This window comes from Gossypium raimondii, chromosome 3 (genome assembly GCF_025698545.1).
Source record: "Gossypium raimondii isolate GPD5lz chromosome 3, ASM2569854v1, whole genome shotgun sequence".
NCBI lineage: Eukaryota > Viridiplantae > Streptophyta > Magnoliopsida > Malvales > Malvaceae > Gossypium > Gossypium raimondii.
The window spans coordinates 27138753-27153929 of NC_068567.1; the positions used below are offsets into that span (position 1 = coordinate 27138753).

At 31.0% G+C, this 15177-nt stretch overlaps 1 protein-coding gene across 1 annotated transcript; it reads left to right on the forward strand.

The window, feature by feature from the left end:
- The first annotated feature begins 7975 nt into the window (after window positions 1-7975).
- LOC105793960 (40S ribosomal protein S4) lies at window positions 7976-10055 on the forward strand. The gene is made up of 5 exons (XM_012622877.1): window positions 7976-8124; window positions 8565-8642; window positions 8728-8908; window positions 9214-9311; window positions 9452-10055. The coding sequence occupies exons 1-5, from the start codon at window positions 8122-8124 to the stop codon at window positions 9878-9880; spliced, it is 789 nt and encodes a 262-aa protein (XP_012478331.1). The 5' UTR covers window positions 7976-8121; the 3' UTR covers window positions 9881-10055.
- Window positions 10056-15177: the final 5122 nt, after the last annotated feature.

Genomic DNA, 15177 nt, shown 5'->3' on the forward strand with positions numbered 1-15177 from the left:
TGAGGTGCGTTTGAATGGCATATTGGTTAGTTGCACTAGGACTTTTGGAATGGAAAATATATACATTTTTAAGTATGGTTTGATGCCTTGTAGGTGTGCACAAATTATTCAAGTGTTTATGCATGAATTTGGGTTGGGAATGGCTTGTTTTAGGTGAATTTTAGGTCCACATGACCTGAGACATGGGCGTGTGTCTCCTGAAGTTTCTTTTACATACAAGTCAGTGAGTTACACGACTTGGCACACGGGCGTGTGACATGGCTATGTGACCCTACTTAGAGAGTTACACGGGTGAGGACACAGGTTGGGACACGGCCGTATGTCCCTAATTTGAAAGTTACATAGTTTGAGACACGGGTGTGTGTCTCAACCATGTAAGGCACACGGCCATGTGACCCTTGGTTTCAATTTTTTTTAACTTTTTCTTAGACTTTCTGAATGCTATCAATTTAGTCCCGAATTATTTCTATGGTAGTTCTAGGGCCTCGAGGGCTCGACTTAGGGACAGAATGTGCATGTATGATTGATATATTATATGTTTATGTGAGTGAATGAAATATTGTTTAAATATTTTTGACTGTACGATAATGCTTCGTAACTCTAATCTGACGATGGATACGAGTTAGGGGTGTTACATCTCTAATCAAAGCATTCATTCTCATATCAACTGATTTCACATTTTCAAGTCCAAAGTTATTGTCAAATCTCACTTTAATATCCTCAGTAAATCTCTTGGTCGTTACTATTTTTGAAACTTACCAAAGTTACTAACCTTGGTTACTATTACAATCCTCAACTGTCTTTAAGATCTTTCTCGGTGATAGGGTTGACCACCTGAAGGTGTCAGGCTCATTGAATGGTTTAGAAGAACTCTTAGATCCCTATTTAGTTTTGGACTAGAGTGATGTCTCCTAATCCTACCTTCTAGGTTTTACAAACTTTGTAGCACCAAGGGAGCCTTAGGGTAACCGTTAGTTACTTGAGTTCATCTTCTTTTAAACATCCATGACCCTAAGGTCAGCTCAACCTTAAAGCAACATACTATGTTTTCCTTCTTACATACTTCAACATTCATGAACATTACTACATAAATACTAAGAATTTGAATTTCCTTCCCACCATGACTTTTAAAAGTTCACAAAGCATTACACATATGCAACAATTTACTACAATTTCCAAACTCGGAATCTATTCTCAAAGTTGTATCCAAGATATGTGTACAAAAAACCAAATACTAAACTTCTCTCAAGCATAAGTCACAAAGTCTCAAAACTGAGCTACATACACATAAGAAAGAATGTAAACTTCTATCTTAACTATAAGCCTCACAAGTTGCTAGAATCGCCTTATTTTTATCAAACAGATTCTATACAAGTGAGAAATTTTAATAGTCTTTTCCAAATACCAATGTCTTAGAATTAATCCTCTATTATTCACAACTCCTAAACTTTTCTCTTACCCTTGCTCATATGCAGACTTAGGGGACAATGGAAAAGTAGTTCTATGGAAATCCCACATTATCATGATTCATACATACTAATTATAATTCATCACACATATAAAAATTCTTACAATCTCCAATCATGAACCTCTTCACTAATTTATAAGGGTCAAACATGAGTTTTCCAACTCGAAAGATGACTTAAAGTGCATCTCATAGCCACCAAGGCACATTTACCACCACTTGTTCTAGTTAATTAATGTAAAAATATATTAAAGATTGGTCGAGCACTTTTGTCAATTAAATAGTTAGTTAAGGCTTAGGGACTAAATTATAAAATTTTAATTGCTATAGATTTTTATTTGACAAAAGGCTTGAGGATTAATATAGCAATTATCCAAAGGTCCTAAATGGACATTGGACCATTTTTAAATAGGAGAAAAAGGATGATGATGGTAAAATTACTAAAATTGATTAAAGATAAACCATGATTATGTTAATTAAATTAATTTAATTAAACCTTAAGAAAACTATATAAACCAAGATAGTGGGAAAATATGTGAAATTCATCATTCATCTTCATCTCCTTATCGTCCATGAAGAAGAAAAAGATAAGGAAGCTTAAAACCATTCGACCTTGATTTAGTAGGTAAATTTAAGTCATTTTCTTGTAATTTTTATGGATTTGAGGTCATGAGAGCTTGATTTAGATAGCTCATATACCAATTTGTAAAATTCTTAAAGTTTTAGGAAGTTACCATTGTTAATTTATTGAAGAATTAGGCTAATAATTGATAGATTTTAAGCTTAGAATATGATAAGGACTAAATTGTAAAGTTAATTTAGCTTATTGTTAACTTTGTTACATTAGAGACCAAATTGAATAAATGTAAAACTTGTCATAAAATTATGTTAGAAATAGATATTATAAGGTCCCTAATAAAATAAATGAAATCAAATTTTAATCAAGTTAGGGATCGAAAGTTATATTTATTTCGGGTTCAAAAACTAAAGTGAATAAAATATAAAGGGAATCGAAAAATAAAATTATATGAAATCATGCATATCATGGTATGGTATGAAAATGTTTGATATTGATTGGTGATATGAAATAATTGTTTTGTTTGGATCTAAAATCGAATCGAAGTGAAATTAATCGGTAAAAAACTAAATTGCTGATTAGTCTCTAAGGAATCAACTTGTTTTAGTGTTACAATAGATAAGTTCATATATTTTTTTTATAATTAGAATTTTAGTAAATTTGGGCTGCAAAAAAACAAGAAACAAGAGAAAACAAAAGTTCAATAAATTCTTCCACAGCAATCACCAATACCACCTAAAGCTCCCTCGATCATTAGCACCTCTATCAATCTTGGCCACACCAAAGGGTTTTCTCACTAGCACCCTCCATCACCGACCACCATCCTCTCGACTCCCTCCACTCACCCTCACACAACCTTAACTAATTACCCATCATCTTTGATACGACTCCTCGAACCCAAAATGATTCAAACTTGAATCAAAGCCCAAAACTCATAATTTCTCGTAATAATCCCGTGAAAAAATTCTTTATGCGTAATCTTCGCTAAGACAATCATAACTTGAGCTCCTGAACTTGAAATTGAGTGATTCAAAGTGCATTTCAGAGCTAAGAGATAGCTCTTAAAACTATCTAGATCCCATCCAGAAATTCGTTGCAAGTTGATTAACCTTTTGGGCTTGAAAATTGGAAGCTTGGTTGAATTGTCTTTAATAAATTTCACCCCATTGGTGCATGTATCTTTGAGTGAGCTTGTAAAAAATTATAGCATGCATGTTATTTCTCTATTGAGTCTTGAATTCAATTCATAATTAAGTTGCGAATATTTTGGATGAGATGATGTGGTTTGAGTGGATTGCATATTTTGAGTTGAGTTTTCATGATATTTAATTAAAATTTCATGCATATTGTGTGATGGTATGATTGGGAGGTGTTTTGGTGTAACTTAGAGGTGTTTTTGTAATACCCCGAAAATTTCTACAATAAGGAAAGTAAGATAATATCTCTGATATAGTAAAATAAGGAAATAAAGTGCTAAAAAGGGGTAATTTTGAGTTATGGCAATATTGGGAAGTATATTATAACATATTAATTCAAGAAAGGATTAAATCGCAAAAGTGAGAAAAGTGTTGTTACCCAAGAGTAAATACTCAAAAGTTTAGGGGTTAAAGTGTAAATATGAAAAAGTTGAAGGACCAATGGTGTAAATATTTTAAGGGTGGAATAATCTAGAAACTAAGAAAAATGGATGGATTGGGACCAAATTGAAAAAGGTGAAGAAGTTTGAGGGACTAAATCACAATTTTACCAAATTAAGTGATGACTCAAGGATGGAATTTTAAAAGATCATAAAGGGCAAAATGGTCAATTAGAAGAGAGAGAAATCTAGAAGATAATGATGATGTTGGAGATATTTTAGATTAATAAATAAATAAATATTAGTTTATTAATATTTTAATTTGGCTTTTTTTAAATGATATTATTTTATTATTATTAATTTATGTAGTATATATATGTGGAAAGAAGGATGAAAAGCATCCATCCCTACCATTTTTGCATGCATTAACGTGAGAAGAAGAGGAGAAGAAAGAAAGCTTTGTTTTCTTTACAATTCGGTCCTTTCACCAAAAGTCCACCATTTTCACTTAGAAATCAAAGAAATTTCCATAGCCACCAAGAGAGAAAATTGACAAGGAGACTATGGGGAGCTAGAATATCAAGTTAGATTCAAGAAATAGAGGCTGGAGGAGAGAGAAAATCAAGTTAAAGATTGAAGTCAATTGAGCAAGGTAAGAACATCATGATTTCAATATATTTTGAGTTTGATATTATTAAAAAATATGAGATTGATGTTAATGTAGAGTTTTATTATATAAGGTTATATGTTCTTGATATGTTAGTGAAGAGAAAATAAGAGAAAGTGTTGAGAAATAGTGTAGAGAAGGAAAATAAGAGTGTTATAGACTTAGTAATCAACATTTTACACTAAAATAGTTTTGAAACAGCAGATGAGTCGACTTTGAAAATCTACCAAAAATCGTATAAACTGAATTAGAGGATGAAAAAATATGAAATTAAATCTTATTGAGTCTAGTTTCTCATAGAAGAAATGGTGTAAGCAATAGAATTGTAAATTATGAGATATTATAGGTTTTGTGAGATAAGGTCTGAATGATTTCGGGTTCCCCTGTACTGACTTTGGAAAATCATCAAAAATTGGAGAAAAATAATTAGAGGCTTAAATTTATACGTTTAAATCCTTACTAAGTCTATTTTTAATAGAAATAAACGGTAACATCATTCAAATTCTGTACGAGGAGATAGTTAATTTTTAGTGAAGAAGGGTCGAAACTGTCAGATAGCAGAACAGGGATGACTTTAAAGAATAAACTGTACTTATGGCTAAACCAAAAATTTTGAAAGTTTTATGATAAGAATATATGTGAGTCTAGTTTCAGAGAAAATTAACGGATCTTAATTTTGAGTTCTGTAGCTCAAGATATAAATAATTTAGTGATTATGACTCAAGTGGATGACTTTGGATGAATATATAAGTAATTGGTGAAATTATAGATAATGTTACCTATAAGCATGTTATATACATTAAGGATGTGGAATGGAGAGGAGGAGGAGGAAAATATATGATTATTCAACTAGCATGGGTTTTCATTAAAATGACCAATTTAAATGTTTCAGGACTAAATTGAACAAATGTGAAAATTCAAGGGTAAATTTGTAAAATGTCAAAAAGTGATCAAATTGCATGAAATGAATTGTTTTATTGTTTAAATTAGTAAATTGAAGGAAATATTAATTTAGATCAAGATTGGATGGAAATTGAGAAAATAGAAAATTTCCAAAATGTCCCTAAATTTTGGTATTTCGCAATTTAGCTTGGTAAGTTTGTATGAACTATATTCTGTATAATTTTAATTAAAGTGAATGTTATTTGATGATGAATATTATATAGATATGTGTTTTATTATTGAAATTGAATTATTATTGGTAATATGTACAATTATTAGATGTAGTGAGATGATTATCGGAAGCTCGATTGTGGTTGGTAGGAAATGTTGTATTATTTATATTATGAAGAATTATAAAAGCATGTTAATAATTTGAAATTTTTAATAATTAATGGAATTTTATAACTCGGTTCAATACGTTTACAAGTGCATGTATTCTGGTAATGCCTCGTACTCTATTCCGATGTCGAATATAGATAAGGGGTGTTACAGTTTTAAACTTGAATTTTAGACCCTTTATAACAAGGTTTCGAACCCTTGATTATATGTATTGGAACTTTACAAGTTAGTGACCAAAGTTTCGAAACATATGTTTTATGTATCAAAACTTTCAAAGGTTGTAGCTAAAAAGCTATAGTGTAGGGCCTAAGTTCTAATACATTGCCCCTAAGTAATGATACATAATCTTATATATCGATGCATATAAGCTATGTATGACACTTAGCCCCTTGGATAGTGTTATTATGTTGTTCTGAGCTCTTTGATGCTCATATTTAGTCCAAACACCTGCAATCACTTGTAGAATGATTCTAAATGATTTTAGGATTATTTTAAAGCCTTCAAATTGATTTTAAGATGATTTTATCTTCTTCCTCACTATTTTCCATCACTCTAGTAGAAACCCAATTCTAGATTCAAAAAAATCCAAAATTGAGAATTTCAAGATCAAAATTGTTAGGGTTTTTGACCTGTTCGTTTCATGTTCTATTAGAACAAGAACGAATTTTCTACTTGTGTCATGGGTTGTTTCGGCCTCATGGGAGTTTGGCCTTTTTTTTCCCTACTAAGGAATGGCATGTTTGACAAAATAACAGTTGGAGTCCGACTAAGACTCTCCAACTCTTTAACTGGTCATATTAAAAATTTTAAAGTGAAGACAGTATTTATCATTATATCTTGAAAGAGTTTTGAAGTAATTGAAAGACTAATTTATAAAGACATTTATTTAATAAATTTTCAGAATAATTTTAGGTTTTAAATTGGAGTTTAAAGCTTATCAAACTCTGTTCAATGGACTATTGTATCAGTCTATAAATAGGTTGCTTGTAGCGCCACTTATGGTGCTATTTTTTAATGTCTTTGTTGATAGTTTTATTGTGTTCTTGTGGTTATTTTGTGATACTCTTCTAGGCATTATTTGGAGAGTTTTTTTTATTGTATTGTGAGGTAGTTGAGTGAGTGATTTTTGACAATTTGGGGTCAGTGTTAGGACCATAATTACTTTTTTTGTGTAAGGGTAGATTGGGCTTAAGCCAATAGATGGTCCAGACGATTGTTGAATAAAATTATTCATTGAGCAAGGCTTCGCAGATGTAGGATCGTTATATTTGAATTGCATTAACAAACATTGCATGTTATCTCTCCTTAATTTGCTCATTGTGATACTTGCATTTAACCTTTTTGTTCATTTATGTTCTAACTATAGTTGGAACGGAACTGTTTTCTAAATGCAAACTAAAATATTTTTTAAACATCATTAACACTTGACACTAAAATATAAATGCAATTTAACATAAACCTTTAAGAACCACCTCGATAGGATTATAACCACCTCCAAACTAATACCTATCAACCAAATAAATTTTCAAATCTACAATAACTTTACCAATGCCACACAAGAAGTATAAAAAATCATCAAACCAAGATCAAATGAAAGAAATAAAGGTGTGCATTTTTTCTCTAATTAATAATTCAAAACTTGATTTGATGTATTTTCACTATGGTAGTTCACTTTGGTCAAATTTTTTAGATTTTTTGAATTGTCCATCATATTTGGTTTGGCTTGGTTCGATTCTCAGTTTTTTATATTAATTTTTTGTTTTGATTTTTAGACGTGTTTTGATAAAATGTGCTTTATATAAGGCTTTTGAATATTATTTGACAAAATTTCAATGTCTTTCACATAAGTATTTCTAAAACAATGATTTTTGAAGAAATAAATTATTTAACTATTTTAAATATAAAATATTTATTTTATATCATAAAAATTAAAATTGTTATGTATTAAAAAATATAATTTAATTCGATTTTAGGTAACTATAATTTTAAACTTACATTCCATAAGTCAACAAAATACTTCGATTCAGGTCTATTTTTAATTTAATCAGTTTGTTTTTGCTGAGCCCTAATTCTCACTTGATTTCAAAGGATTCTTCATTTAAAACCATGATCTAATAGATGAAGGCCTTAAAGCCATAAATTTTCTTACACTTTCTTAGATTCCTAAAAAAATTTACTCCTAGGGTTTTTCTTGAGAGAAGTTAAGTAACAATGGTGAAGAATGAAAAAAAATATATTATGAAGTAAAGGTTGAGGCAATTTAAGCAACTAAATATTAATTTAGTTACCACTTATCAGAAAAAAAATTAGTAACTAAATTTTAAAATTGTTATAGTTTGAGCATTAATATTTTTTAATCTAATCTAAAATGAAAAAAAAAAAAAGGATAAAAAGGAGTTGGGTCTCAATCCGGCCCGCTCAATTCATCTCTAAAACCCTAAATTACCGCAATAAATAGGTAAAACAAAATTAGGGTTTTGATTTCCTCCCGCTGGCATCTTCCTAAAGAACGCTGAAGGCTCTCAGCGGAAACAGCTGCTTCCAGACCAACCGAAATGGTCAGTTTCTTTAATATCAGTCAGTTGAATCACTGTATGCTTTTAACAATTTTTTTTTTTAGCATTTCTATAGTGTAAGAAAATGAAAATTTTGTTTCTTCTTGTTTCATAATGTTGATTTTAGCTGGTGGATGCAGTAACAATTTTATACTTTTAGATATTCCTTTGTGTCTGATGCAGAAATTGGAAGTTTAGTTTCTGAAATGGGTCTCAGATCGAATAGCTGCTTTTGATTGTGTTCTATAGTAGTTTCTAAATGGTGTGAAGTTTCATTATATATGCTTTATTTCAAGTTATTTCATGGTTTTGTTGTTTTATTTTCTGGACTCTCTGTTGTGTTTGATTTGGGCCAAGTTTTTTTTTTTTTTTTAACTATTCTGCTTTGAAGTCTATAGCATTGCGGTTTCCACTGAACTTTTTCTTTTTCCTTGTCTTTACAGACTAGAGGGTTAAAGAAACATTTGAAGAGGCTCAATGCTCCAAGGCATTGGATGCTTGACAAGCTTGGCGGTGCATTTGTATGTTTTCATCATGAACCTTTTGGCCTTTCACCAATTCAGTACTGCTGTCTTTTAATTTTGTTTTGAATCTTTGTTCATGCAGGCACCCAAGCCGTCATCTGGACCACACAAGTCCAGAGAATGCTTGCCGCTCATTCTCATTCTGCGAAACAGATTAAAGTACGCTCTAACATATAGAGAAGTGATTGCCATTCTTATGCAAAGGCATGTTATGGTAGATGGGAAGGTTAGGACGGATAAAACATACCCTGCTGGTTTCATGGGTATGTACACTTTGCCTTTTTGGATCTATTGAAGTTTTTGTTTTCTCAATTAACAAACTCATACAAGGTATAAATTCAGTTTCTTCGATTTCCACATGTTGAGACCCTACACTAAAATCAGTTTGTGCAAATTCTCCTGATGGAACACTATTTTCGTTCTAGTTTTTTAAATATGTTAGTTAGGCTGGTTTATTTAGGCATTGTTCTTTGGCTTGTTTTCTAGAGTCACATTGATGATTCCTCCACGATTTTGACTCCTATTTGTACCTTTTCCCTTTACCTTTGTCTCTTTGAATCTTAACCAGATGTTGTATCGATTCCAAAGACGAGTGAGGACTTCCGCCTCCTTTATGACACAAAAGGTCGTTTTTGCCTTCATGCCATCACCAGTGATGAGACCAAGGTTTGTATCAATGGGACCACAATTTGTTATATTTCCTGCTATGGTTGTCTAATATTGGTTAAGTTTCACTTTTAATCTGATCCTTTTGGCTTGGTTGTATTATCTGATTGGCTTTGTTCCATTGGACTCGTACTTTTCAGTTTAAGCTCTGCAAAGTTCGGTCTGTCCAATTTGGTCAAAAGGGTATCCCCTACCTTAATACGTACGATGGACGCACCATCCGCTACCCAGATCCTCTAATCAAGGCTAACGATACCATCAAGCTTGACCTAGAGAACAACAAAATTGTAGATTTCATTAAGTTTGATGTCGGGAATGTTGTCATGGTCACTGGAGGAAGAAACAGAGGGCGTGTTGGAGTGATTAAGAACCGTGAGAAGCATAAGGGTAGCTTCGAGACAATCCATGTCCAAGATGCTGCTGGACACGAGTTTGCGACTCGTCTAGGCAATGTCTTCACGATTGGTAAAGGAACGAAGCCATGGGTGTCACTTCCAAAGGGCAAGGGTATCAAATTGTCCATCATTGAGGAAGCCAGGAAGAGGCTTGCAGCCCAAGCTACTGTCTAAATTTTATGATTAAAGATATAATATCTGGAATTGTTTTTTGTCAAATGAATTAATCTGTTTGGTGGCCCTTTGTGTTTGCTTTGGTAGGATTTATGTTACAGTTTTGGACCAATTGTTATATTATTTTTTTAAATTAAATTTCATTTTGAAATGCAGAAATAGGTTGGATTTGAAATTTCTGGTTCTAAGTATATCGAAAATGCAATTATGTATTTAGTGATTCAATTTGGTTTAAGTCAGCTTAGATTGTTTCATAAATAATAGTTTAATTGTCAATATATAAATAAAAGATTAAATAATAAAATGGATTTTTGAGACGTACGTAAAAAACACTTTCCAGATGGAGATATTTATGGATTTGAGTTGCTTTAAAATTTTATTATTTTTCAAAATTGAATTCTATCGACTTAAATTAAAATTTATTTTATTTAAGACTTAATGTCAAATTTAACCAATAAGAGATCAATTTCGCATTTATTTCTTTTATAGTTAAATTTAGCTCACCATCTTTAAAAAGAATCAAATTTGATAGACCTTTTGAAAAAGAGTCTAAATGATTTTTTTAACGAAAATACCGACTAAAAGTTAAATATTCAAACACAATAACTTACATGACCGTCCCATGATACTCTATGTTTCTTTTTCAATTTTTATGATTTTTTATATTTTTATTTTGATTTTGATTTTGTATTACTTATTGATGTGACATATAAGACAAATGATGTTGTATTAATATAACGTTTTGATTTTTGTATTACTTGTACAAGAGGAATTTACTATTTGGTATAGGGCATTTGGTAATTGAGAGAGATGATGGTATTTTGTTATAGCTTTCACAAACTTAAATTGAAAAACAAAATCTATAGGGTAAACCAAAAATACCTAAAGGAATTCTCAAATTTGTAGAGATCATGGTCTTTTGTTATAGCTTCCAGAAACCAAAAACTTATATGGAATATCTAAATCACTAAAGGATACAAAAAACACTTAGGCGATACAAAAATATCTAAGTTATAGATGATGTAACGAATAACAAAATATGCATGAAATTGCGAGCAACTCTCATTTGATAATGGAGGAAATTTTTGTGGGTCTAAAATAAAAAAAAATTAATAATAAAAAGAAGAGGAGAGTAATTACCGAAAAATAAAATAAGTTAAAACTTAGGTTGGTGTTTTTTGTTTTTTAGCAGATTCAAGCACGTGAGGGAATAAGAATTCTTGAATTGATTGAGAAATATGAAATTTGGTTAGAAATCTTGGGATCACTAGAAATCATTTGTTATCTGGTCAGAGATATAGTTATACACAAGGAATTGTACTATTTGGTATAAGGCATTTGGTAATCGAGAGAGATGATGGTATTTTGTTATAGTTTTCACAAACTTATATTAAATATATATATATATATATATATATATATATATATAACGATACTAAAAATACCTAAAGGAATTCTCAAATATGTAGAGATCATGGTCTTTTTGATAGCTTCTAGAAACTAGAAACTTATGTGGAATAACCAATCACTAAAGGATACAAAAACCCCTTACGCAATACAGAAATATATAAGTTATAAACAATGTTGTAACGAATAACAAAATATGCATGAAATTAAGAGCAACTCCCATTTTGATAATGGAGGAGAAAATTTTTACGGGTTTAGAATTGAAAAAAATAATAATAAAAAGAAGATGAGAGTAATTGTGTAACACCTTATGCCCAACCCAATCCTCGAGTCCGAGCTACAAGATGTCACATTCATTGTCGGAGCAACTACTATCAGTTACAATTCAAACTTAACAAGTCATACATGCTATTGATTTTGTTATGAAATCATAACATGATTTACAATTATATTTGAGCTTTATACGAGCTTATGAAAAACTCTTTAGATAACCCGAGGTCGAATAAGGACTAAGATGTAAAATTTCAAAACTATCAGGTTGAAGTTGCGACACCATTGATATCACACCGCGACCTTATAAAAACAGTTAGTGCCGTCGTGACATCAAAAGTCTAAGGTCGCAATGCCACTCTCTGTTGATTTCAAATCATGACGTTGAGAGCCTGTTGTCGCGACGTTACCACCTGTTTCTATATTAACCATTAGGTACAAGTTCAATATATCCAAACATATTAACACATTTTCATACCAAAGTTATTCCAACTTTAACAATTCCAAATACACCATATATAATATCGATTGGTTGTTGGATCTAATGCCCTAATTGTAGTATATTCGTTTGTACACTTGTAATTTTTTCAAACAAATTGATTAGTAAAATTATTCATGAATTACATCAATACCTTTTGTTTATTGTCATTATGTGGTTTTTGCATGTAAAGAAAAATAGAAACAAATATTAACTCACTGGTTCTCTAATGTTTAACTAATATTAAGCGGTATTAAGTGGTTGAATCGTAATACAAAAAGACAACTTATATTAACAGACGAACTTAAACATGTCTTTAGTCTAATCAGAAATGAGCAACTGATTGAAAGACTAATATGTCGTCTATCAAGTCCAATTGGGGAGATGCTTTGTCTTGGGCATTGGAGTGAATGACTTCCAGAAGATAGAGACATAAATGTGGCTGACTAGACTGGCAGTACATCAGATTGGATCCAAGTAGAATAGATCATAAATTTGTTTATGGATTTATTCACTTGTGACATTCATAGTATGGCATACCTTAATCCTAAGTGGATGATGGGATATGTATGCATGACTCATATACTTTGATGTAAGAGCCTAAGTTCAAATAGATAAGGAACCAAAAGCTAGTACGTTGGGTATACGACTTCTTCAGTATGTAGTATCATTCACAATAGTGGAATTCATAGCTCAAGACATGGGTAAATGATATCCTCTCATTTTCATTACATGATAAATGAAAAGTAAACGTGACCATGGTCATTCATCTTTGTGATAAATGACTTATTTTCTATTTTATAGTATTTGACTTTTCATGAAGGAAGAGATAATGATTACCATGAGATAAAATATGATCATATTGGGAGAGCAGATTTATCCTATAGAGATTAAGGATATCCTATGGGGGTAACACACTTATGACAAGGCCATTGGACAAGCACTGATCAAGTTACTTTCATAATGATTTATCACTAGGGAGAGCTCAATAACATTACTACAGTGGAATGACTTCGTGACTAAATGAATTTATAATTAGTAGGCGAAAAGCTGGAACTTGATTATAGATTATTTGAGCCCTAATCACATATGTCCAATCGGTCCCTCACTAGCTCGTTGAAACCAGAAATGAATTGCATGTTGAATCAAATGAATAGAAATGATAAAGTTAGAGAAATGAGAAACATTCAAAAATGAATGTGGTTTTCTAACTTAGTATGGAAATGGCCTAAGAATTAATTTATGATTTTTCAATTAATTAATTAATTAATTAATTAATTAAAGTTCAAAATGGAATTAAATTAATTAATCATTGTGAATCCGTTGAATGTAAACAAATTAAATATATTTTCTCATAGATTCTTTTACAGAAAATTGTCATGATTTTAACGGAATCGTAATTAGTTGAGAAAATTATTTAATTAGGAAATTAATTAATTAATTAATTAAAATTAATTCATGATGCTTATTTTGAGAAAATAGAAAAATATGTATGTGTTGGATTGAATTATAAATTGTTGGGTTAAAAGTCCAAGAAACACTTATAATTGGACACGATACCGGAGAGGCCCAAAGGAAACACTTATAATTGAACACGATACGGGAGAGGCCTAAAAGACCCTCATGTTGTATACATAAAATAGCAAACCATAATATATTTAACTAGGGTTGTTTCCCCTCTCTCTCTCCTAGTTCAACTAGGAAGTTGTTTTTCTATTAAATAGACTTATACTAATTCAATAAGGGTTTCACTTCTTCTCCCTATAAATAGATGACCCCAGTAAGGCTAAATATACAAGAAGTTACACACAACTTTGAGATATTGTTATTCTATCCGAAAATAGTAAAAATTTATTTCTAAGTATAAATTCTATTTTTTTGAGAATAACACTTTTACCTGTTTCTATTAGAGAAAGAGTTCTACTTTCCTACTAAAAGTAAGTAAATAATTTGTGGTTCTATGTTTGATTCAAATTTGTTCGAGCAGACACTCGAAGCAGTTAGTGGTACGAGAATAATGGAGAAGGTTGTTTGGTTGAAAGTCTAGAATGACAAGGATCCGTTAGCCCAAAACACAGGTGTGATTTTAGGAAAAATTTATTACTATAGATATTATAAACCGACTCAGTTATCAAAGTTTTATTTTTCCGCTATGCAAGAAAATCATTTTCAAACTAGATTTTTTTTCAAAAATTGGTATCAGAGCCAGGTTGTGCTATGTTTATAGTATAAATAGATACAAAAATTTTTCTCTTTTCATGTGTGATTAATTTTGATAAGATGTGACATTTTTATAATTATCAGCATGTTTAGGAATATGTATATGAATGAATGTATGTTATTACATTATTATATATGATAAAGTAATTTTAGAAAAGTTGTGATTATTAGAAATTTGAATGTAATTATTATTAATTTTCGAGTATGTAGATTAGATAGTGAACTATCATCTCCATGCAAAATTTATTTATTTAATTATTTTAGAATAAATTGTGTGAGCCAAAAACAAAAATTAAGACTTATGCAATCAATAATTTAGACGAAACCCAAAAAATTGAGATACATCTAAACTGATCGAGACGATGCAAGCCCGACCTAGCAAAAATTGACAAAAAATTGATAATGGTCCAGTAACAGAGGTTGTCGGTGGTAGCTGGCAATTGAAGATGGTCTGACATCCGACGGTCCAGCGGTGGTCGATGATGGCTCAACGATAGCCAAAAATGGTCCGACGATGGCTAGCAATGGTCGTCAATAGTAGCTCAGAGATGGTCGATGGCAGCTCAATAATGACGGCGCAATGATGAAAACAGAAAAATGACAGTGACGTGAACTGATATCACAGTGAAATTTCGTGGTGGCAAAATAGAAGATACAAAGTATGATTTGTGGTGAACTCAAAAAAATTTTTCTAGGATGAGATCGTGGAAACTTTGGTTGGTCAGAGTCATTTAAATTTAATGTGTTTATTTATGACATCATGATAATATTTATTTGATTGTGAATGTATGTTCATGCATATGTATATTAAGCATGCCATATAGTTTAAGGAAAAAATGCCACATGTACTTGTCATGCATATATTGATCATTCATGATTGAAACCGGACATTAAAAACCTTGCATATTTTTAAAATATTAAG